The sequence below is a fragment of the Trachinotus anak genome, unplaced genomic scaffold, assembly GCF_046630095.1.
Source record: "Trachinotus anak isolate AG129_WGS33_773 ecotype Australia unplaced genomic scaffold, CSIRO_AGI_Tana_v1 ptg000014l, whole genome shotgun sequence".
NCBI classification, from domain to species: Eukaryota; Metazoa; Chordata; class Actinopteri; order Carangiformes; family Carangidae; genus Trachinotus; species Trachinotus anak.
The window spans coordinates 2,135,618-2,159,010 of record NW_027273865.1 but is presented as its reverse complement, the minus strand read 5'-3'; the positions used below and the strand labels follow the sequence as shown (position 1 = coordinate 2,159,010).

At 40.8% G+C, this 23,393-nt stretch overlaps 1 protein-coding gene across 2 annotated transcripts; it reads right to left on the bottom strand.

Annotated features, from left to right (window-relative positions):
- Positions 1–757: 757 nt before the first annotated feature.
- On the bottom strand, positions 758–23,312 carry LOC139631595 (transmembrane protein 87A). Of its 2 annotated transcripts, none has more exons than XM_071495895.1 (21): positions 23,102–23,312; positions 20,781–20,853; positions 20,572–20,663; positions 19,580–19,699; positions 19,413–19,469; positions 18,030–18,089; positions 16,544–16,603; positions 16,240–16,360; positions 15,811–15,872; positions 15,180–15,363; positions 14,999–15,098; positions 14,125–14,218; positions 11,942–12,010; positions 11,275–11,383; positions 11,132–11,190; positions 8,530–8,633; positions 8,363–8,436; positions 7,871–7,932; positions 7,626–7,678; positions 7,491–7,521; positions 758–3,680 (listed from the first exon to the last, which is right to left on the bottom strand). In XM_071495895.1, the coding sequence occupies exons 1-21, from the start codon at positions 23,237–23,239 to the stop codon at positions 3,639–3,641; spliced, it is 1,764 nt and encodes a 587-aa protein (XP_071351996.1). In that variant the 5' UTR covers positions 23,240–23,312; the 3' UTR covers positions 758–3,638. The 2 variants fall into 2 exon arrangements, with proteins under 2 accessions (XP_071351996.1, XP_071351995.1); XM_071495894.1 differs by lacking the exon at positions 11,942–12,010 and adding an exon at positions 13,972–14,049 and having other exon boundaries at positions 23,102–23,311.
- Positions 23,313–23,393: the final 81 nt, after the last annotated feature.

The window sequence follows — 23,393 nt, the reverse complement described above, 5'->3', positions numbered from 1 at the left end:
GGTCAAGTTTAAATTCATTTTAAGTACAGAGATGATGTGAGGATCGAGATGGAGAACAGAATTGACACTGGGTGGTACATGCTGCATGTGTAATGGTAATACACAGTAGTATCATTAGAAGTTGGCACTTTACAATTAATATGTCTAAGGCTCCTACCAGTGTCCCCTAGAGGCTGCAATGGTCATTACACTGCACAATATTCATTGTGTTGGATAGGAGGCACAAAATACTGATGATTTAGCTTATTTTCATGGCATACGTGGATACGTGCACACACATCACACCCACACACGTCTTCTTCTTTTACTGTACAAGTTTTTATTATCAACTTTTGGTTTATTTACAAACCAAACACCACAGGACTTTATATAATGTCAATTTTTTAATGTCATCTTTTGGACAGCAACAACAGACAGATGTCAGCTGTGAGACGGGAAACACAGAGACCGACAGGACCGGAGCACATTTCACTGTGGAGACATCAAACTGAAGAGTTCCTCTCCAAAATCAAACGTCCCCCATCGATACAAAGTCCACACCTAGTCTTTCAAATTGATTAAGAGCAAAAGCAATTACAAAGGCTTTTAAATAACTAATTAGCTGAGGTGATTCCTGCCTTCTCCTTTCAGACCAGAAGAAGATGCAATATTTTTAAAAACATTTTCATTTCCTGTCCAATAAGCAAATAATGTTCCTGCTCTCACACCGTGGCAGAGATTTTGATGTGAGCAGTTTTGAATGTGGGTTAAAAAAATAAATAATAAAAAAAAAAGCTTATTCTCAAAGCCTGACACTTCCATTACCGGGAAATTATAACAAAGTCCGTAAGCAAGTGAGTCATTTTTCACTTGTAATGGCTCTGTAATACTACACATTAAATTTATACAAACAATACTAGCTTTCAAAAATGTCTAACCTAAACTGAATTTTGCTGCTGTAGGTTGACTTTACGAGTGCAGCTGTTTTATGTAAGAAAATAAAAATACTGAATCTGTCCCAGTATCTGCAGATATTCAGTATTTAAGACTTCAGAACAGGATCAGGTGAAAAAAAAAAAACTTTATCATGAAATCCATAATTTCAGCCCCAAATCTTTCTGAAACAGAAAAGAGGCAAAAACTCAAACATTTTATCTGATGTTCCTGATCAGAACGGGCAGGCTGCTGCAGGCTGCAGCTCAACTGGATGATGTATTGAGCATTTAGTCCATTCAGACAAGTCACTATCAGGACTTAAAACACACACACACAGGATAGTCTTTATGTTCATGCACACAGAGCTGGCTGCTGCCTGTACAGGCCACTCAGAGAGATAATGGCTGCTGTCACAGAAAACACTACACACATGAGGCTGGGGAAGGGGATATATGTTTGTGTGTGTGTGTGTGTGTGTATAAACAGATACTGTAAGTGGCCATCAAACAAATAAAAAGACAGTGGAGCGAAGTGTCTGGGGAGGACATGAACAGACGGACATGCTCTGTGAGTTGGTCTGGAACTTTGTACAAATCATGATTGTTATTTTGCAGTTAAATAACATGAGGGAGAGAAAGACACAGTGAACTTGAACCATATATGTTGGCTCTTTAAGTCCTGAAGCATTAAGCTGACAGGCTTTGCCTCACGTCTTTTGTTTTTGTTGTACTTGTGCTACAGCTGATTGCCAACAGGCGCCTGTGTGAGAGGAAATGCAGTAACTGGTCTGCAGTGTGTGTTCCTAATCCAACAAGCCTGAGTCTAAAGCCATGCTAGCAGCTTTGTGAGGTCGTACTTAGGCACAGCAGTGTCTCAACTAACTGTGAACACATCTGAGTTTAGCCTGTTATCACTTAAACATCTGCTTATCAGCACTAAACCCAAATTACAGCTGAGGCTGATGGGAAAGTCACTAGTTCTTCAGGTATTTGGTCAAAAACTGAAGCTTTGGACAGATTAAAATTTTGACCCAATGATGGCAGCACATGAAAAGTTACATGAATTTTGAGGGTGATATTAATCAATCGATCCACCCCAGTGTTGTTGAGACATTTCACTCAAAACCACAAATGTAATCTAATGGCCACGCTGGAGGAAAAAGGGATCAGCCCTGTGGATGTTACTGGAAATCCAGACAATTGTTGTTCATATTTCCATCAGAGCCGACAGCAACTTGCTGCAGGCACTAGAGCTCACGTCAGTAGGCGTGATCCTCCAGGGAACATGAATGTCTGCACAAAATGTAATGGCTGGATTGACCAACAGACACTGGTGTCCCCACAGCCACTCAGCTACTGAAGCTCAGCAAAGAAGAAAGAAAAAAAAAAAAGAACAAAAGACAAATGTGAAAAATAAAGACAAACTGTGCTAAACTGGTGACATCCTCAATTCACCTGCCTGAACAGCCAATCAGAGCGCTATCCTGCTAACTGCCTCAGCCATCAATTCAACAGGCTGAGTTGTCGTGACGATGGTGTCCACTGGCTGACCGTCAGCTCGGCGAATCACAGCCCGTTTTATGATTCAACATGGTTTTCCAAACACTTCCAGCAGAAGGCCTGAACGCACACCATCAACATGTACACTGATGTAAAGTGAAACTCACTTTGTGCAACAGCTGCAGTTAAACAGTGCTAACAGTAAAACCAGTATTTCAATAAAGATGATGAAAAATATTCTAAATTCTCATTGACTTTAATTTGGTGGAGGAAGTTTTTCCTTTCTGGCACCCTCATACAAACACAAAGAATAAACAATAACATCATTTTCACTCCAAACGCCAAACATACAAAATATCAGTAAGTTTATGGTGAGAAATTGAGTGTGAACAACTTAATGACCTAAACTGCAGTGGAAGCAGAGCTGGAACAACATGAACTACGTACAATGACAAACCTCAATTCCAAAAAGTAAGAATCAGAAAATGTTTCATATTCATTCACATCCATGATTTTTTTTTCACTCTGATTTACAGCTTTGGTTTTTACTCTCTCAACTTATATGAAACTGTCAATGTAAAAAAACAACAACAAAAACAAAACAAAAGCCCAACAGCAGGGACAAGAGGAGCTACTGCTGTGGCACCAGTGAACACACATGTCTGACGACACAAGATCTGAAAATCACATTTCTGCATGTAAACGGTGAGAAGGCAGAGAACCTCATTAACATCAGATTTGTCAAAAAAAAAAAAAATTATATATATATATATATATATATATATATATATATATATATATATATATATATATATATAGAGAGAGAGAGAGAGAGAGAGAGAGAGAGAGAGAGAGAGAGATAAATACAAACAGGCAATAAAAAGAACAAATAAAAAGGGACTGTGTGTCGCTGTGATCGGTTTTACTCCCAGTGTATGTACAATCAAGGCTTACAAAGCTCATAAATTCAGGGATTAAATCACATGCCGACACAGCCGTCTCCATAAAGCAAACACTCTTCTTCTCTGCGTTCCCTCTTTCATCCATCAGTTCGTCCATCCCTCCTCACATGTGCATCTAATCAGCCCTCCTCCTTCTCTTTTCCTCCACCTTGTACACCGATATTTATCTGTATTCATTATCCGTCTTTTTACCAGACTCGTGTTTTTCAAACACTCCTGCGACTCCACGTTGCCTCTGTTTGTCTTTCCTTCCTCCTCTGCTTTACTCCATCTTGGACATCTCAAACTTAGTTGTCATGGTTTCCTGCAACAGAAAACACACCATCATCAAATGTTGACTGTTAATTTTGAGCATTCAGGCTGTCCAATACCAGGAACTTAGTTAATTATTGTCCACTGATCTTTTAATCACTGATCCAACTGACTGATTTCTGCTGTTTGGTGCTTTGTCTGTTAACAAGCTGCTGTAACAGCCTCCACTCTTCTGCCCAGCTGTAGTGTCTTTCTGGACAGGGGACACTGTCACGCTCAAACAGGTTACAGGGGCTATTTGTATGATTTCTCTCCCACCAAATGTGGTTTCTTGCTGGGAGCATGTGATGGTGATGGTCACTGCACAAGAGCTTCATTCAGCTACAGCTTAAGGACAGACTGGAGGCTGCAGGGAAACCGCTATCAGAAAGTGAAGTGACGGGCCAGAGCTAGCTGGTTAGCGTGCTACCTTCAATAGAAGAAAAGACGTGACAGAAACAAGAGCCAGTATTGGCATTGCTTTCCATATCTGGAGACAGCTGTTGGTGAGTAAAGGAATGAAGTTTGATGCTGAACTTGCAATGTTTCTTCTAGACTGGTAAGTAAACAGCTGCTAATGCTAATGTTAGCTATGTAGCAATAGCCAAACTTACAAATAGCCCCTTTAAGGGCCAAACACAAACTGCTGACACAAAATGGGAAGCAAACTATTGTCAATAATATCACTGTGTGCTGCAGGATTCACATTTCTCTTCCTGTGAGCTAATGGGCTGAGTTAAAACCAGAGCAAAGGAACAGGAAAGTATGTGGACATACTTGCTGAATGGCAGATATCATGGCCAAAGGAATAAGTACAGTTAGAGCTTAGCAAGAGTTCAGACTGAAACCAGTCCTGTGTTGAAAAACACACAAGTGGCTGTGTTGTTGGGAGCATCCAACCATGCAGCCATGGGTGTGCAGGCCTATGCAACACCAGAGCACTGATATTTCTTCTTGGTGACAATGAGCTGATCATGACAACTGCAAGGTAAACAGTAGAAATATGGTGTCTGCATTTGTGGCATTGGCCAATGACGCCACACGTTCAACCTTTTGACTGGGCAGCTCTACATCTTCTTTTTGTTTGCTGGGGTCATTTTTGTCATTCAAATTAATCAGTTTTTGTCCTGATAGGTCGTCACAGAGTGCAGAACTTCGATCTTCTTTCCGTCTGCTCTCCCTCCATCTTTATTCATGGGCGACTATTTCATTGATGTGACGTTTCAGTATTTTAGACTTTCTGAACCACCCTCCCCTCCATCTTCTAACCCAGCCTCAGTGAGGAGGCCGTCATTGTTAAGATGATTCCTTTTGTAACATGATGGAGGAAAACTGCAAACAGATGAGTGACAGACGAGATCACGGTCGACATGAAGAAGCCAATTTGTCCAGTTTTAACAAGGAGTCCAGTCTGGAGGGAAACTTCATTTCAATACTAATTTACCATTTTAGGCAGATTGATAGAGAAATGCGTCTGGTGATGGGTGGCAACAAAAGAAAGCCAAATCCTTTTTTAAATGTCAGGGAGCTCCTTCATTTTCTCCCAACTCTTCACTTAGATTGAGCAGCACTGACTGTTATTTGTTGTTATTCAGTTACATGACAGATGGAGGAAAAACACTGAGTTCATTTTAATTAGAACCACCTCACACTAAATCCTTTTTTTTATATGTACACATAGCAAATATATGTATATGTCCTCTTCTTACATTATCTGATTCTGGACCCAATTAATTCACCACTGAAAATAGTCCCCAACAAATGCACTTTTCCACCTGTTTTCCACCAATAATATTTGCTAAAAACTACAGCAGCCAGCTGTTCAAGGGAACTGCTGAACCATTTTTTAAGTAAATGAAATCATATATTTGTGAGGTGTTTTTAAAGATTTCCATCTTCAGTGTGAAGCCATGGGCTCTGAGCTGTGAGCCACAGACAGAGTGGGGAAGTCAGAAAGTATTGAGGTACAGTGCTTTTGTTTTTTTCATATAGAGAGAAATGCAGAATATTTGGTTACTCCAGGAGTGATCACTGGGATGGTGGCAGAGCAAAGCAATGTGCCTTTAATTCCCTCCTTAATCAGGATAAATGACATCTTTTGTCATAATGGGGATAATGAGCAGGTTAGGTTGAGATTTCTCCTCTTAAATAACCAGCGTGCGTTACGTAGTCTGCCATGAGGACATGAATAGGAGGGAGTTCAGGCAAATATTTCCCCTTCATTTCACCCACTAATAAGGGAGATATATTACATTGTTACTGCTCTCTCCCATGTCAAGCAGCTTCTGTTTAAAACATAAAGTGTGTTACACTCATAAATTACTCTCATTATTGCACCGACAGATCTGAAATGGTTTTATTCTGAGCTAATCGAAACCTTCCTCCCTTCCTTCCCTTTATTTGTCCTATTTGCCTCCTTCCCTTGCCTCCTTCTCTCCCCCTTACAACACAGAGGGTTTACAGGACATCAGTGTGAGTACTTAATATTTTCTATGGATTTTACTATCTCTCAGTGTGCATACAGCAGCTTAGATAAGAAATTGATTTTACATAAGAGGCACTTTGTTGATTGTTGGATCACTTAAAAAGCTTCCGCTCAGAGATCACAGAGTAAATAATCTTGGAAATGGTCTGAACAAACCGTCGACAGAGGAGGAGGACAACATCAAGGTCCGATGTTAAACATGCACGGTCTGATGAAACAGATGCTGACGCCTTTCCTCAGAATTCCTCTCTAACATCACACAAATCATCTGTTTTCTACAGGTTTGTGTATTTTTGTGTTCAAGATCACCGTTAATGGCTGCAGCAGCACTAACACACCATACACTCACACACATGCACACACACACATCAACATCACACCGTCACATTGTTCTGCTTGCCATGACTACAGAGAAGAGGATAAACAACTGTGTGATGTAACCGTGGCAACTGATGCTCTCTGCTGATTGTTTGACGCCCCCTGCTGCTCACAAATATGTATGTGTGTGTGTGTGTATGTGTGTATGTATGTCTGTGTGTGTGTGTGTGTGTGTGTGTGTGTGTACTTGTACTTGCTACATAGTAAGGACCAAAAAAAGTATTTTACTAACAGAGTGAGGACATTTCGGGAAAGTGAGGACATTTTGGCCGGTCCTCACTTTTTGAGACACCTTCAAATCACATTTTGAGGGTTAAGACTTGGTTTCAGAGTTATGGTTAGAATTAGGTTTAGGTTAAGGTTAGGGTCAGGGTTAGGGTTAGGCACTCAGTTGTGATGGTTAAGGTTAGGGTAAGGGGCTAGGGAATGCATTATGTCAATGAGTGTCCTCACAAAGATAGAAGTGCAAGTATGTGTGTGTGTGTGTGTGTACATTCTTTGTTGTAAAAACTGTCTCATCATGTAACTTGTTGTTCCATCTTGGTATTTTACACTGACAGTTCCTCCTTTTTTCTTTAGTGTTTACAGGGTTTGGAATACATTTATATCTTTGTAATTTTGTTTTTGTGGTAGTTGTATCGTAGTTTCAAGGAGATGCACATCTGTCTCCAACTGAAAAAGGTCCAAGTGCATAAAAAACACATCTCTGACTTTGTTGAAGTTTGAAGTCTACTTTTGATTTTCAGGTTTAAGAGATGACGGAGATTCGTTAAAGAGCTATTTGACCAATATTCCAGTTCTGCTCTCGCCCAGTAAATGTGCACAACCGATGCTAGTTAAAAATGAATTGACTCTACTCTTGTTTATTATTTTTTCTGACTCTATATTTTTATTTTATTCTGACTTGACCTAAACAGTTACATCCTAATTTATTCATGAAGTGAGAAAACCAGATCTTACCTCATCAGAGTCCAGCAGGGGGGGCAGGGCGCTGTGAAGACAAGACCTTTCAGCATCACATTTGAAATCATGCAGTAGAGTAATAATGTCTGCTATCAACAGTACTGGGCTGATTTCAGGCCGATGACGACTTACACATCTGCCATAGACGACGGGATGTTCTCCTCCACCCACTTCAGATCCTCGTCCTGGAAAAACCAGACAATCACATTTGAACTGTTGTCATGTTTTCTCTTCAGGAATTAATATAAAAAAAAAAGAGATTTCTGACCAAGTTGAATAAAATCAGTGATATTCGCCGTTTAAAGACAAGTCATGACTCACTAAAATGAGATGAAAGATTAACAGCTGGTTAACTGTTAATCTGTGTCATCACTCACCACTTTGTTGGCTTTGGCGGTACCATTGGTCTCATTTTTCATGCCCCTCATCTTCATCCCCTCTGAAGACATGAAGGAAACAAAAACACAGATGATGCACATGTCACACACTGAAGATGGTTCCACTATACACATTGATTATAAACATGTCTTTTATTTTCTGCTCGTCTGCTGACAGTAAAAATCATTTAATCTCCTTTAGTCTTAATATATCTTATCTTATTTATGTATAATTTATATTCTGATCATTTCTGAATAAAACACAAACAGAGAAATAGGTAGATAATTTGCAGTAAATGAATAAATAAAGTAAAAATCTGACTTACAGTAAGTTTGAACTAATGAAGTGAGAAGATTTTATGATTTTATGTTTAATTTTTAATTTAATCGATAATTTAACAACTGTTGGAAATGATCATTTCCAGTGATGCTGAGCAGTATATCCCCAACTAACTAATCAAGTCGAGTGAAGGAAGTGTGCATGTTTCTGACCGAAAGCCTCGTTCATCATGGGCTCCTTCTCCTCTTCCTCACTCTCTTCATCCACCAGAGGACTGAAGGCGTACCTGTTACAGAGACAGAGGAGCTGGTTTTACCTTCCAGTTAAAAACAGGAAACTGTCAAAGTAACAGCAGCAGCTCTGACACACGTCACCCTACCTCTGGTTATTGGCTGATGGTCGCCATAGGAACATGATGACCAATAAGATGAAGGAAAACAAGAAGCGCCAGAAGGCGTCATCTATCCACAGCTCCCTCCAGTCCTACAGACACAGAGAGAGACATGTTTCATGAAAATACTTCAAAACCACTCAAGATGTTCATTTACAGGAAGAGAAGAGACTGAGGATGAGACACATTCCTTTCTCTGCTCACCTGATTATCTCTGTGTCAGAATTCAGGAAAACAATAAATAAAATCAAAGAACAAGACCAGGTCAAAACCTGGAAATGTCTGGAACATGTATGGTCAATGAGGACGTGGTTGAAACTGTTGTGAAGCCACTGTCAACAAATGACATCACTGTGCTGTATTATCATTCAGTCTAGTCTCAGCTGGTTCCAGCTCTTTATCTGTTTACTTCTCTCCTCCTCTCTGTGCTCACACGTACAGTATTGCTCTAATACTAATACAAACTAACACTAATGCTTAATACTAATATTTAACACTAGATTTTAATACTAATAATAAGCTGGATTCACAATAAAGATGTTTGAAAGTTTGAAGCAGTGACTGAAACGTGGCCCATTAAAACGACATGTTCACTTCCAAGCTGCTGCTGAAATCCTGATTTTACAACCACAATGTCGTCTGAGAAAATCACCAAACACATCAGTTAAAGACAAGGACTGAGCTGTGATTTCAGCTGATTTACTGTAAAATGATCACTCAGAGAGAAAGTTAGAAGAAGCAGAATATCTCATACCGAGCACAGCCTCTGGGTAACAATCTCTAGATTTGTTATCTCTAAATCTAGAAACGAATGCTCTAAGTTGGCAACACTGCAGGCTGTAAACACAAACTGTTTGTGCCAATTCAATTTGAAACAGCCACGGCCAATGGGGAAACTCAAACTCAGTCACGTGGCATTTGGCTGAACAATGGTGGATCAATGGTCACTCAGCTTTATCAGTCAGTCACATTCACGACTACATTGCTGGCCCCACTGTTGTGGTCAGGCTTAAAATGTATTAGTAGAGGGGAGTCACACAACTGAAGTGTGTATTTATGCTGAATTAATGAATTAATCAGCAAACTGGCAAAATGTTCACACTGAAACGAACTGCAAAACGTTTCCTACAGTATCCACACACATCAACCAAAGCATGATTAGTGTTTTTATGGTTATCTCCTTGTCAACTCACATACATCTCAAGAGTGACACGAGAATGTAACACTTCCTGGACTGGGAAAAACACTGAACATAATTCAGGCCTTGACTATGTTTCCTGCAATAGGTATTAGACAAAACTACTTTTAAAAACAGCACAGTTTTTTTTTGTTTTTTACAATTTTAGGGTTTAATCTAAATTTGCCATTTGTTTTCATCTTTCAAATATGAAAAGTGCTATACAAATAAGTACAAATAAAGTATGATTGATTGATTGATTCAAATAAAATTAAAAAAAACAAAAAAAAAACAAAAAACAGAATTACCACCTTGTGGTTGTACCCCCCCCACCAACCAGCCAAATTGCTGGAAATATGGTCTCTATCTCCTGCCTGAGTTACAGTGTTGAATAATGGATGTGTTTTTGCAAAACATTATGATGTCACAGTTAAGTTGACCTTTGCCCTTTTGGATATAAAATGTAATCACTTCATTTTATCCTAATAGACATTTGTGTTTAATTTAGGGTTGTCAAATTATACATTTTTTCTGAACTTCAACAGTTAATTGCGATTAATCGCATGTTTTATCACATGATTAAGATTCATTTTGCATTTCAGAACTGTTTTCTCTTGCTTGACAACACTTAACCGTCAGTCTGTCTGAATTGGAAGCTAACGTTAGCATGTCTGATGTGTAATTATGAAGATGTCTGATCATTTATTTATCCGTAGACGAGCTCTGGGTAAGTTATATTTTTATTTTCCAGCTCATTCGATCCTCACCAACGACGATTCAGACATTGGATTTAAACACTTTAGGTCTCCTGACACGCCCCCTTATGCAGACTGGAACTGTCCAACTTTTGCTCCCATAGACATGACTTGCCATGAGGTATCTTGCTCCACCATGTAAAATCTTTGTAGGAAGTGTCTGTGGCAGCTTTACAATAAATAAGGTTGGGTCAAAGGGTCAAAATAGTAGCAGCCAAAGATTCTAGAATGTAATGCTGTAGAATGACGGTGCAAAATAAAGAATCTTTGGCGGCTCGGGATTAACACGGTCCTTAATCTCCTCGCGATTAACGTGTTAATGCTGACAGCCCAACTTTAATTGTGCCATAATTAGTGTGTGAATTTTATTATGGCCAAAAACGTTTTGTGAGGTCACAGTGACCTTGGCCTTTGCTCTTTAACCACAAAACTCTGATCAGCTCATTGCTGAGTCCAAGTTCTCTCAAGGAGTTACTGAGATATCATGTTCACAAGAATGGGACGGAGATACAGACAACCCAGAAACATAAAGCCTGACCCTGACTGTCACAAAGAAAGAAATCTACTAAATACCAGAAAAATTTTCCAACAAACCAAGTGACCTGAGCTTTCGTCACAGTTTATCTTGCTCAATAAATCCAAAATCTCAGGTACTCACAGACAGACATTTGGACAGTTTGAAGGTCTTCGTTGTCCAGATGATGAAGATGACCGATGCTGAAAAACATGCAAACACGTACAAGCTTTAAAGCCCTGAAATGAGTTTCGGCAAAAATGTTAAACACAGGGTATTTTTCATACCTATGACGGCGAAGATGAGCGTGTTGGTGAAGTGCCTGTAGAGAGAGAGCTTCACCACGTTCCTCCTCAGCCTCAGCAGCTTCATGGTCTGAGCCAGACTCACAAAGATGTGACCACACAGTCAAGGAATATCAACAACAAGAAAATGAACACACAAACTGGACAAATTCATAATTTCATTTCCACTTTCAGGTAAATGCATCTGATCACTGCAAGTGAAGCCAGAACTAAGTAGTTTAGCTTATGAATAGAAGGTTAAAAAATAAAAAATAAAAATCATATTTCTGCTGATCCATAATCCTGTGGTTGGTCCAGTTCAAGGACAAAAGGAACAACTGCAGCAAACATTTGAGGTGTGAGATACCCAAAGTTATGTTATTTTACTTTTAATTTCAGCTGCAGGAATTTATTATTTCTAACATTTTCACAAATCAATAGAAAACATTTGAAAATGTAGCCAAACATATATTCAAATCGTTCATGTATCACTGAGTTAAATTAAATTAAACTGTTAATTAAATGACATGAAATTAAGTGCACATGGTTGCTACTAAACACAGAAACTACAGGAAGATAAACAGAGCAGAAAAAATAGGACAAAATGAAAAGGAAGAGAGAGATCAACTGTCTGTGTTGCTAAAAAGGGGGGAGGTGCAGTAGCAGATATCCACCAGCAGAGAGTAGAGTCGAGCACAGCCAGAGGAATAGCAGCCAGGAGAACTACATCATCTTCAGCCTAGAGACAAAAAAAGAAAGACAGTCGAGGAAAGGGAGGACAATGGATGGGAAGTGGGGATGAACAGAAAGAGGGAGAGTAAGATGAGACGGAGGGCAAGAAGGCAGGGAGAAGGAAAAAGAGTGACAGACAGACAGGATGAAGGGTAAAAGGAAAAAACAGGGATGAGAGATGGAAGAACGGAAATGCAGTCACACCGAACCACACTCAGGTCAAACAGCAGTTTCTGGTAATTCCTCGTTTGTTTCGCCTGATGTGGGTCACCCAGTGGGTGGGGTGAGGGAAACACACCCACCGACTGACCCAACGAGCAAAAACAAACAACAAAACACCAACACAGAGAAATGCCTGGAGTCAAATCTGCAGAGCCCAACGTGCAGAAAGGAGCCCGAACCCAGACAGAAAGACACGGGACAGAGCAGGTTTTAGGCTTTTATCTCCCTCAGCAGGTACGACACAAACAGCTGAACACAGTCAGCGGAGGAGGGCTGGTGTTGTTTTCAAACTGCGAGTCTGTGTGTGTGTCGTCATGGCAAAATGTGGTCAGTAACTAAACTTTACAGGTGTGTAGTTGAAATCAAAATGAAGGCGTGATGTGGCCCGACCCATGAGTACTGAGTACTACTGTAATGATGAGGAGTACCCATGGGTCCTTTGCTGCATGACATCCCCTCTCTCTCTCCCTGACTTTCCTGTCTCTCTCTCACTGTGGATATCAAAATAAAAGGCAAAAAAAGGCCTAAAAATTACTTAAAAATAAAAATAAAAAATAAAAATAATCTTAATCTTGACACATATATCTGTGAGAAAATATTTCCATGCCTTTCTTTACTGATGGACACAGCTGAAAGTTTATGAGTGGACTTTGAGTTTAGAACATTTTACCAGAGACACTGTGACTTTATAACAACAGTGACTTCAGTAAATGTGCCCTTGACTGTGGTGGCAGAGGTGACTGTGTGAGCACACATCCAGTAGATGAAATACAGTGAAAAAGTTTTTCAGTCTCAAAGTACTAGTTTGAAATATGTCAAACTACTTTGTCAGAAGGTTTTGTCTGAACCCCAAGTTGTGTGTAGTAATTAAACCCAGCCAGCGTTTCCAGCTTACTTATGATTATAAATCTACACACTTGTCTGTATTGTCCTCTGCAACGAAGACAACAAGCGCTCCTAATTTTGTAATATGCAGAGCTTACAGTGACAATAAAGGCTTTCTAATGCTAATTCTTCATTAACTATATTTTCAACATTTAACACCATCTACAGCAGCTCCCAGTGACATCTCCTTTCATACATCCTGATATTATTGTGCAGGTTTAGATGTGAGATGGCACTACAGTAAAGGTGGCCTGTTTACTGACACCCTCAGCTCCGATTCCTGTTACATAAGTTAGAAAGTCTAGTGAAATGATGTGTGGTCTCAAGTACGATTCAGTTATTTCTGGCAGCCACAGGTTCTGTAAAAACAACTTTAAAAACACTCAGTAGTTTACTGTATATGAGCAAAAACTGAGGTTTCAATTATTAATCATTACTCATCACTGCAGGTGAACTATAGCAAAAGTGAAGCATTGCATTCTGGGAGAAGTGGTGTTAACTGTGCATGTGATGAACACTGTTTTCCATTATTTTGAGGTACTGATATGGAAAGTGGGAGGAAGCTGGGGTGATGGGAGCTGTAGAGCTCCACGCTGTGAGGCGTCAGTTTATTTATTATTATATTTATTATTATTCAGTATTTGAACTTTATATGTTTTGTTGTTTTAATTATTTGGGATATTTGTGTGGGTTTATTCTGGTTCTGAATTGCTAACTTATTATGAAACCAAGGTAATGACTCATTGTTCTACACCCAGGATTGTGCACTGGAGAGTAAAATTAGTGTGTGTGTGTTCCACTTGTGTGTGCTCGTGTGTGTTCCACTTGTGTGTGCTCATGTGTGTACGTGTTAAAGGATATCCACCAGACAATACAGGCGTCAGTGAAGGCCAGCACTATGTCACACAAAATTCTACTGCTGTTGTTGTCTCCTCGATCCTGGAGAGAAACACAGGTTAGACTCACTGACTGACTCACTGACTGACTCACTCACACACACACACTGTGACTTACAGCGTTGACTCGTAGTATTCCCTCGATGATGGAGAACATCAGGTAGAGCAGACCCACTCCGACGACTCTGTGAAGCAAGGCACCGAGTCTGGGCCTGATGGAGAGACACAGAAACACAGTGAGATAACAGTGTGTCACAGCTGCAGAGTTTGGGCCCTGTTACACCAGTAAGTGGAAAATTAAAATGTGATCATTAACTTGCTGCTTTGGTTTTTTTTTTTTTTTTTTATATTTGGCAGGTTTTTTTAGGTCATGTAAAACAAGCAATTTGAACTTTGATGTTATTGTTGACATTTCAGAGATCAAAAGATGAACTGAAAATGATCATTAGTTATGGCCTTAAAACATGTATAATTTTCCCATCCCTCATCGAGGTCCCATCCAGTCTAAAGGTAGATGTTCATGTGTTTGTGATTATAAAGCAGGTCTAGGTTCTATATTAATACTGTGAAAGTATCAAAGCCTCAGTCCACAGAGAAATGCACACAGCCTGTATTCAGAAACTGAGCCTTTAAACCAGCCGTCAGGACTTCTGGAACTTTGTGATGTCACAGCAAAAAAGTCACCTCGCTTAGCCAAGCCCCAAGCCCCGCTCACCTGGCCCCACCATCCAACCTCGCAGGATTTGGTTTCTCTGAGTGTTTACCTGAAATTTTTTATTCAATCACTCAGAAAACAGTCAGCCAATAAGAAGAGAGATTCAGACACTCTCTCTTCTGATTGGCTCATCGACCTGTTGTTACTAGAGCTCCAGAGAGAAGCCTGAGAGAGGAGATGTAAAACTACACTGAGATGGTTTTTGGTTCCACAAATATAGCTTCAAATAAAACACGTTTAAAACACATGAAAACCTCAATAGCAGGTGAAAACTTACTTGACGATGCCGTATCCCAGACTGGCTATGATCACCAACACCCTGGCCAGAGTCCTCTTCACTGCAGAGAGCACCTCAGCAAACACCACAGCCCCGTGCACTGCAGGAAGACACATTACAGCTCACGATCCCAGAACACTGCGTTAATCAACAAAAATCACCTCTGTGTGTTTCAACCCACCTGACAAGCCGTCATATCGGATGCTCTGGAATTCAGCATAGTAAACAGCTTTCTCCAACATGCCCAGGAAGATGACTCCTCCGATCCAGAACTGGATCCTGAGAAGATCCCTCCAGTAACATGCCGACAGAACCAACCACAGCACGGCCAGCAGCACGTACACGATGCACATCACCATGTAGAACTGCACACAGAAACAGAGGCGCAGAGTCGAATTTGTCAAATGTAACAGATTCTTAGGTGCTCTTAAAAAAGAGAGTTTCAATGACTTGAAGTGTGATCAGCAGCACTCCTTTACTGCTGTGTGCAGTCACTTTCTGACTGAGCATTAATCACAGTGTTTGAGTCTTTTTTATTGAGCAATGTTTACTGAAACTACAGTGCAAACTATTGAAAAAAAATTTCCATTTTCAATAGGGGCCAATGAGCTTTCAAAAGAGATCTACAGACAGGGTAACAAAGTAATGAGAGAGGGATTTATTAAAAATAAAAAAGAACATTCGATTTTTGTTTTGTATGTCTGTTGATTATTTATCTGTTATCTGATGTTTATTGTCTCCAGAGCATCTATTTGTCCCATGATACAGATTGCTGAGGTGTGACTGACTCTGATTACATGTGCATGTCTTACCACCATCAGAGGCCACTCAGAGGCCGACATGTAGTCATGAGGACCCTCCATGCTGATCTGCACTGCAAACACAAACACATGAGTTACATGAAACACGATTTGAAAAATGTCAGAAGACACACAAAGTGAAAAGTATTTTCACTGGGTGCAACAACATGTCACAGTGTCACTGTCTGTGAAAGATATGATAGATGTCTCTGCCAAAACCTTACAAGGATGCGTTCACAACTTTTCAACTCTTTCCTGAACTCATACTTAAAGCAGGTTTTGCTTGCTGCCGTTCCTCCTGTTCATCTGGCTCTGAGAGGATAGTGAGTTTGTTGTGAGTCAGTACAGTACACTGTCTTGATCAAAGGAGTGGTGGAGTGGTAGTGTGTGTGTGTGTGTGTGTGTGTGTGTGTGTGTGTGTGTGTGTGAATGTGTACTGACGCTGTAGACTCCAGGTTGGGGCCTCAGGGGCCTGGCTGCTGTCTTCGATTTTCAGGATGAACATGTAGGGTCCATCCTCCCAGCTCTGGGCCACTGCATTGAGGGGGGGGTGAAGAACCGCCTGTTCAACAACACAGACAAGAGAGGAAGATGTCAAAAGAGATAACACTGCTGGCTTGGCATCATGGTCACGGCTTTGATTATACAGTATACTGTTTGGTAGCGTAGGATTCAAACCAGCAACCTTCTGCTCACAAGCTACGAGCTACAGGTTAAGCTGATCCACCTGAGCAGAGTGACTGACCTCTTTCGGAGGGACAGCACCTTTTCCTGTTTCTGCGGAGGCACCTTCTTGCTCAGCAGCCTGAGAGAGAGGTGGAGAGGGCAGTAAAATCAGCTCAGTCAAACATTTCATCATTACAAATTAAAATAAGATCAACAACTTTCAAAGCTCCACCTGCAGAAAAACCACTAATACCCTCCTTAAGAGTCAGACACTGAAAATGTGTGTGTATGTGTACTGCCATTCTTTTCTGTCTGCAATGTACAACAGAGGAAACAACTTTATACCACTCATTATATTATATTGTTTCTGCATCCCGACCCTCCCCTGCTCCAAGCCTGGTGGTGAGGGTGAAAGTATCACACTCCACTCATAGAACCACCTGCTGTCGTGAGAGAGTGGGGACAATGATTACACACTGTAAAAGTCCCAAAACACAAGCAGAGCAGGAACAGGAGGCAAAATAACTCACTGAGCCACAGTGGTGAGGCTATCACATGACTCACAAGTGTTTCACCAAGCCTGGCTTGGGTACGTACGTATGTATGTATGAATGAAACACTGAGGTTCTCTTATATTTCTGTCATGTCTGTGTTTCATGCTTTATAACCCTGTGCTGCTTGACATGCTGTCTACTTTTCACAGGCTTGGGCGAGATCCAAAATGTAATAATAATTCGATAGAATTCAAAGCAGTCACTGAGGGTTGGACTCATCAGCAGGGCAGACTCAGCAAAACTGCTAAATGATGGGATATAATCACAGTATTCAATATTACAGAATACTGGCCCAAGCTTGCCTGTTAACAGCAAGGTCAACATACTTATATGCTATTTTATTTATAACTACTGTTCATTGCTGCTCTGCATGTCCTTTCAGTGTTGCTGTTGCATGGTGCTGCTTGCATGGCTGTATGTACTGAAGTAGTGTCTGTTGTTGGTTTTGTTTCCTAATGTTTCGCTGCTTCCAGTTGCTTCGCATCACCTGTGTTTACGTGTTTGATATTTCTCTCTGTTGTTGTCGCTGTCTTCTGTGTAAGTTGTTGAAACATCTCGCCTCAGCACTGCAGTTGAAAATTAGCCAGCTGGCTAACGCTGGCATATTTGTAGTAACGCTGATTAATGATGATTAAGAGCAGTGTCCCTAAATAAATAGGCGGGGACACTCATTACTGGGCTCCAAAAACCTCACAAAAATCAGTTCATGGAGCCTCAGCTGCAGAAGAGGGCGACTATAAGGCGCTATGAGCAAATAATTTAAACTGCATTTGCATACGAATGATTCTGTCCCAAACTTTTAGATCCAAACAAGCGACTGATGTTTGTTTTATTTCCTGGTTCTTCACTAGGCGCCACTTCCATCTCCATTCAGACACAACATAGAGAAGATTCTGCACATGTTCTTCATGCTAATCTAATTAGATTAGATCATCTAATAATATCAGCTCATCAGACAATCAAATCATCTCCTATTGTGTTTTGCTGTTGGTGTGTGTTGCATGTTCAGACCTTTGGTTTCGGAGGCTCCACAGCTCTCCTCCTCCGGCCTGACGTCTTCTCTGTGTTTGGCTGAAAAACAGAAAGAAGCTTTAAGGCAGTGTCAGTAAACATGGTCTTGTTGGTTTAGTTGAAGGATGCCATATTCCATGACTGTGTGTGTGGAGACCAGAATGGGTAGATTTAGAAGAAACAGGGGCTATGCAATGCTTATAAATAATCAGGCTTTTGATAAATACTGCTATAGAAACTGAGGTGAGCAGCAGAGTATGATCACTGCTGACAAACCAGACAGTGTGTAAATAAAGAGCCAGAGCTGTGATGACTGTTATCACAGAGCAGCCTGCAGAGTCTGGACAGACTCACACAGTATCTGCAGTCTGGATTTTTAACACCTACCATGCAACAGGAAATAATGCCAGATTACTGGACTTCACCTCTGAAACTGTAAAGCTATACTGATAATTGTGTGGTAAAGGGTTGTTGTGTAGCTACAGCATGTTCATGCATAGGATCCCAAGCTACAGCAGAGCTGGGGTGCAGCTCCTCAAAGATGTAACAGGGCTGCAGCTGCTATAGAGATACCACGTGAGCACAACGTGAACTGTGATTGGTCAACTTTGGCTGTTTCTTTCTTCCCCTTCAAGTTTCTGATTCTGGTGGAGGTTAGTGAAGGTGACAACAACATCTGGAGAAAAGTTAGCTTCTGCTTTTCAGTGACACACAAAGACATCTGGAGTGAAAGCCTTCTGCTCACTGTGACCACTGCTCTGTATGAAATAGTTTGAATGAATCTTAAACCATTTTTACACCTAAATTAGTCAGTATAAGCTGATTTTTTTAAACACAGGTAAACCCACTGCCTGCCAGCCGAGTTTGTTGCAAAGGACACACAGAAGTGCAGGGAGCAGTCACACACACATACACAGACATAGGGGAGAAAGAGTGATCTGCTAGCTGCCAGTTAAATTGGTAAAATGGATCCGTTGGGTCTCATCCCCAGGTTGGTGCTCTGCCTCCATGTGAGACGCTTCAATCAGCGATTGTGTGTTTTTAAAACTTATTTTGGGGCTGCAGTTCACTCTTTCATCCCCAAGCACAGTGTACTTGCGGTGTTTGTGGTGTAACAGCACCGTGCTGGGCAGGTGACAGTGTGGCTACAGTGCCCAGTGTGCTTCCATGACTCATATCACAAAGTAAATGAAAGAATGTAAAGACAACGACTGTGAGGTCAGTTTGTTCATCACGAGTTGTCTAACCCACTCAGGATCCAGTTTTTGGGTACAAACCAAAATAGTTAAAAAATTCACACTGATATTCGTTTCTTCTTTTTCTGTGCAGGTCTGGTTGAGAAAGACAAGTACAGAAATGGAGAGAGAAGAACGTGTCGCTCACCTGTTGCTGCGGCAGTTCTGTCAGTCGTATCTTCGAGTCCATTTCCTGCAGGCCGAACTGTAACGTAAAACAAACACGCCAGATTTAATACACAATCACTACAATGTGTCAGTGAATGCACCTTGTGTGTGTGTGTGTGTGTGTGTGTGTGTGTGAGCTAGACAGACCATTTGGGGGTTGCTGTGTGGTTGGCAGCTGATGGCAGGATACTGGTGGTGAATGAAGTATCCACTTCCTCCTCCTGGTCTGACCTTCGTCGAGTTGAAGTAATTTTCTGCCTGTTTCGGCTGCAGACAAACAAACAGTAAACAACAAACAACATAAGACAAGATACAGACAGCACAGACGTGTTATTATAATTGCTATTGAATTGTTGAATTGTGATTTGAAGATGTCAAGATGTCAAATCAACTACAAATAAATAACACTGATTTAACAACGGCAACAAGAAGATAACTCAAAATAACACATGTCCTAACATACAGGAAGCAAATCTTATGTCAAATATTTAGATTCATTTAAATGACTTGGATTGATGTTCATTTTAACTCTTGACTGATTGATCAAAATTGTCTCTGCTAATTAGCATATTTCTGATGTCACTGTGTCCCATTATCATCCAGTCTAGTCTCAGCTGGTTCCAGCTCTTTACCTGTTTGCTTCTCTCCTCCTCTCTGTGCTCACATACACACAGTATTTTAATACAGCTGGATTCACAATGAAGCTGTTCTCATTGACATGTTTTTTTTCTGTTTCTGTTGTCATGACAACGAGACAAGTTTGAAGCAGTGACTGAAATGTGTCCCATTAAGACGACATGTTCACTTCCAAGCTGCTGCTGAAATCCTGATTTTATTATAACCACAACATCGTCTGAGAAAATCACCAAACACATCAGTTAAAGACAAAGGCTGAGCTGTGATTTCAGCTGGTTTACTGTAAAATGATCAGAGAGGAAGTGAGGAGAGACACAATATCTCTCTTATTTTGTCTCTCAACAAACTGCCGCTCCACCTCTCTGAGAGAGAGAGGACAGGACTGGAGACTCTCCTCTACAGACCAAACCAAACCTACAGTTCAGAACCTGAAGGTTTAGGTTGGACTGAGGATCTGAGCACCTCAGCAGAGGATGGTAGAGTAAAAGAAAGTCTATACTTACATCTGTGCCAAAGACCTCATCATAGCAGTGTGAGTTCCTCAGATACCAGGAGACAATCAATTTGACAGGAGATGAGGAGTTACAGGTCTCCACTGCCAAAACAAACACACACACATACACACACACACAAATGTTGGACTGCTCCTTTAAAGACATCATAAACTAATGCTAGAGGGAGAAACGCTCTGTCTTCAGGAGGATCTACTCACATTTGAGATGGATAAAGCTGTTGTTGAACAGAGTTTTGGTGAAGTAGAAGTATTTCTGCGTCTTCACAGTTTCCTGAAAAACACACACACACACACACACACACAAACATGATCAGATTTCTGGTGGTAATAACAACTTTCACTGCTCCTGACAAATCCCATGCTTGCAGTGCTTTAGATGCAGCAGTGATGACTAAACCTGAAAAACACTCCCATACAATGTTTATTATTCAGACTTTTCTTTTGTTTGTTCTTGTGACGGCTTTACAGTTTAATAAGTATCAAAATGAATCAGTGTGAGAGAAAGAAAACGAGCTTCAGTCAGGGTGTGTGGGATTTTTTTTGTTAATATATTGACTAACCCTGAAAAACCTTCTGATCAACTGAAACATGTCCCAAGGCGTCTTTTCTGTATGCATTTCAAACCAAATGAGTATTATCTACTACTGGACAGTGACAACTCAAAACCCTGCTGTTTTACCAGTGAGATATCAAAACCTCATGGAAATCCTAGTTATGATGTCAGTGTTTAACGTGAACGGCAGTGGCCACTGAACTGAACGCAGCTCTGCTGATGTTCATGTGGAGAACATGTCAAAGATGTTAAATCTCTATTGTTTGTACACAAACACGCCCCTGAAGAACCAGCCTGTGAAGACAAACACCGCAGGAGAGGAGGTGGAAAATGAGCCAAGCTTCCTGTTCAACTTCCTGCTCAGGCCACGCTGCCACATATTTCTGAAAAGAGCTTTCTGCCTGAAATTAAAACCACATTTGTAAAAAGATAAGTGATTCAGGAAGAATATTACTGAAAATATATTGATGAAAGGTATAAGGCTGCAACTCCAGCCATTAACAGCCTATAGCACTTATCCTCTGAGGGGAAGGGGGGGGCAACACCTGCTGACATTATGCGGAAGGCAGGGTAGACCCAGGACATGCCACCAGTCTAGTGCAGGGCTGACACACAGAGACAAGCAACCATTCACATTCACACCAGCTTAGAGTCACTATTTAACCTCATCTGCATGTGTGACCCTGAGGAAACTCCCCTCAGAAAGGCCCCCGGCAGCGCGGGGGTTTGAACCAGTGCCTTCTGACTGTGAGGCAACACTTGCGGCTACAACTATCTATAATAATGAATCATTATTAATTAACAATTGAGAAGCAGGAACCAGAGAATGTTGACATTTATGTTTGAAATGCCTGAAACAATTAATCGATTATCAAGATGGTTGCTGATTATATTTCTGATGACTGATTAAATGATTAATAAAGAATAATGTCAGCTCTGTGATTATCATTTTTATTTGAGATGAAATAATTATTAATATTTTAATAATTTACAATTGTGATGAATGATTTACTGAATATTTTTTAAGAAGAAAAATCACTAGTTTAAAATCTAAAATGTCATATTTTAAATTAATCGATTCATTGACAGAAAGAAAATTTACCAGCAACTCTTTGGATTTTTGAAGCAACAAGCACAAATATTTACTCATTCCAGCTTCTCAAATGTTTTGATTTAGCGCTCTTTATTGATCACGAATGCTGGTAAATTGTCAGCAGGTTTTACACTAAACAAGCTGAGACGACATCACACTAAGTAATTGTTATGAGCATGTTTCCCTATTTTTGGACATTTTATAGAATAAACGGTTAATCAGTGAGGTGAGAAACTTTTCGCCAGATTAATCAAAACTGAGATAATCATTAATTGGACCTTAAATTATTATAATTATTACTAATATAATTCTGTGAATGTTCACTGCCCTCCAGTGGCCACTATGCGGAACTGAAACACTGCAACAAACCTGTATCGGACTCACCTTGTTAAACCTGATTATTATCAGTGTCTATAGATCATCAAACTATCGCATAGCGACATTTCTTTCTGAGTCGATTTCAGAAACACAATTCAAAATATAAACTTTCGCTGAACAGATATTTAGACGACTAAATATGTGGTTTGTCACACCTGAGCAGGTGTCAGGACACAGGCCGGTCTCTGCCGCTCATTTCGCCTGGAGTTTATTGTCCCGGCCGGAGACTGCCGATGTGCCTGACGCGGCTGTCTCTGATTAATGCGCTAACGTCGTTTGTATGTTTCTTGCGCAGCGCAATGTGCGCAGTGTGACTCCGCAGCGTGTTTCGGTGGAGTTCAGGTGGTACAGCTGATATTAAAACCCGTTAAAACAAGGCTGTAAGTCTGTATCTCCTTCTCTGACCAGGTTCACATGTGAAACTGTAAAAGCTTCCGACACCGACACAACATCCAGTGCGTCAGGTCAGCTCGCTGCTACAAGCAGGACACTCACACTTTCGACGTTCAGGATCCATTTCCCCGGTTCAGACACGGCGCTGGCCGGTCCGCTCAGTCCCGTCAGCACCAGCAGGAGCAGCACCGAGGACCAGAGTCCCGGACCGGCCCGACCCGGACCCGCGGAGCTCGCCATTAGAGCCAAGAGGAAGAAGAAACCAGCGGCAGCAAAGCCACCGCGACAACTCACAACAAGCTGCGCTCTTCCTGGTTCCGGGTGACGTTACCGGGTTTGGAGTGATGCTTTCAGTGGCCGTGGGAAGTTAAATATAATAATAATAATAATAAGT

Bases quoted from the DNA above. Each gene is read 5' to 3' on its own strand.
- LOC139631595 (XM_071495894.1), bottom strand. From the start codon at position 23,239: ATGGCGAGCTCCGCGGGTCCGGGTCGGGCCGGTCCGGGACTCTGGTCC. The intron at 16,361-16,543 runs GTCAGTCACTCT...GTTGTTGAACAG, and splicing joins GTGCTGTCCCTCCGAAAGAG to GCGGTTCTTCACCCCCCCCT. The intron at 14,050-14,124 runs GTAAGTCACAGT...GTTTCTCTCCAG, and splicing joins GAATACTACGAGTCAACGCT to GATCGAGGAGACAACAACAG.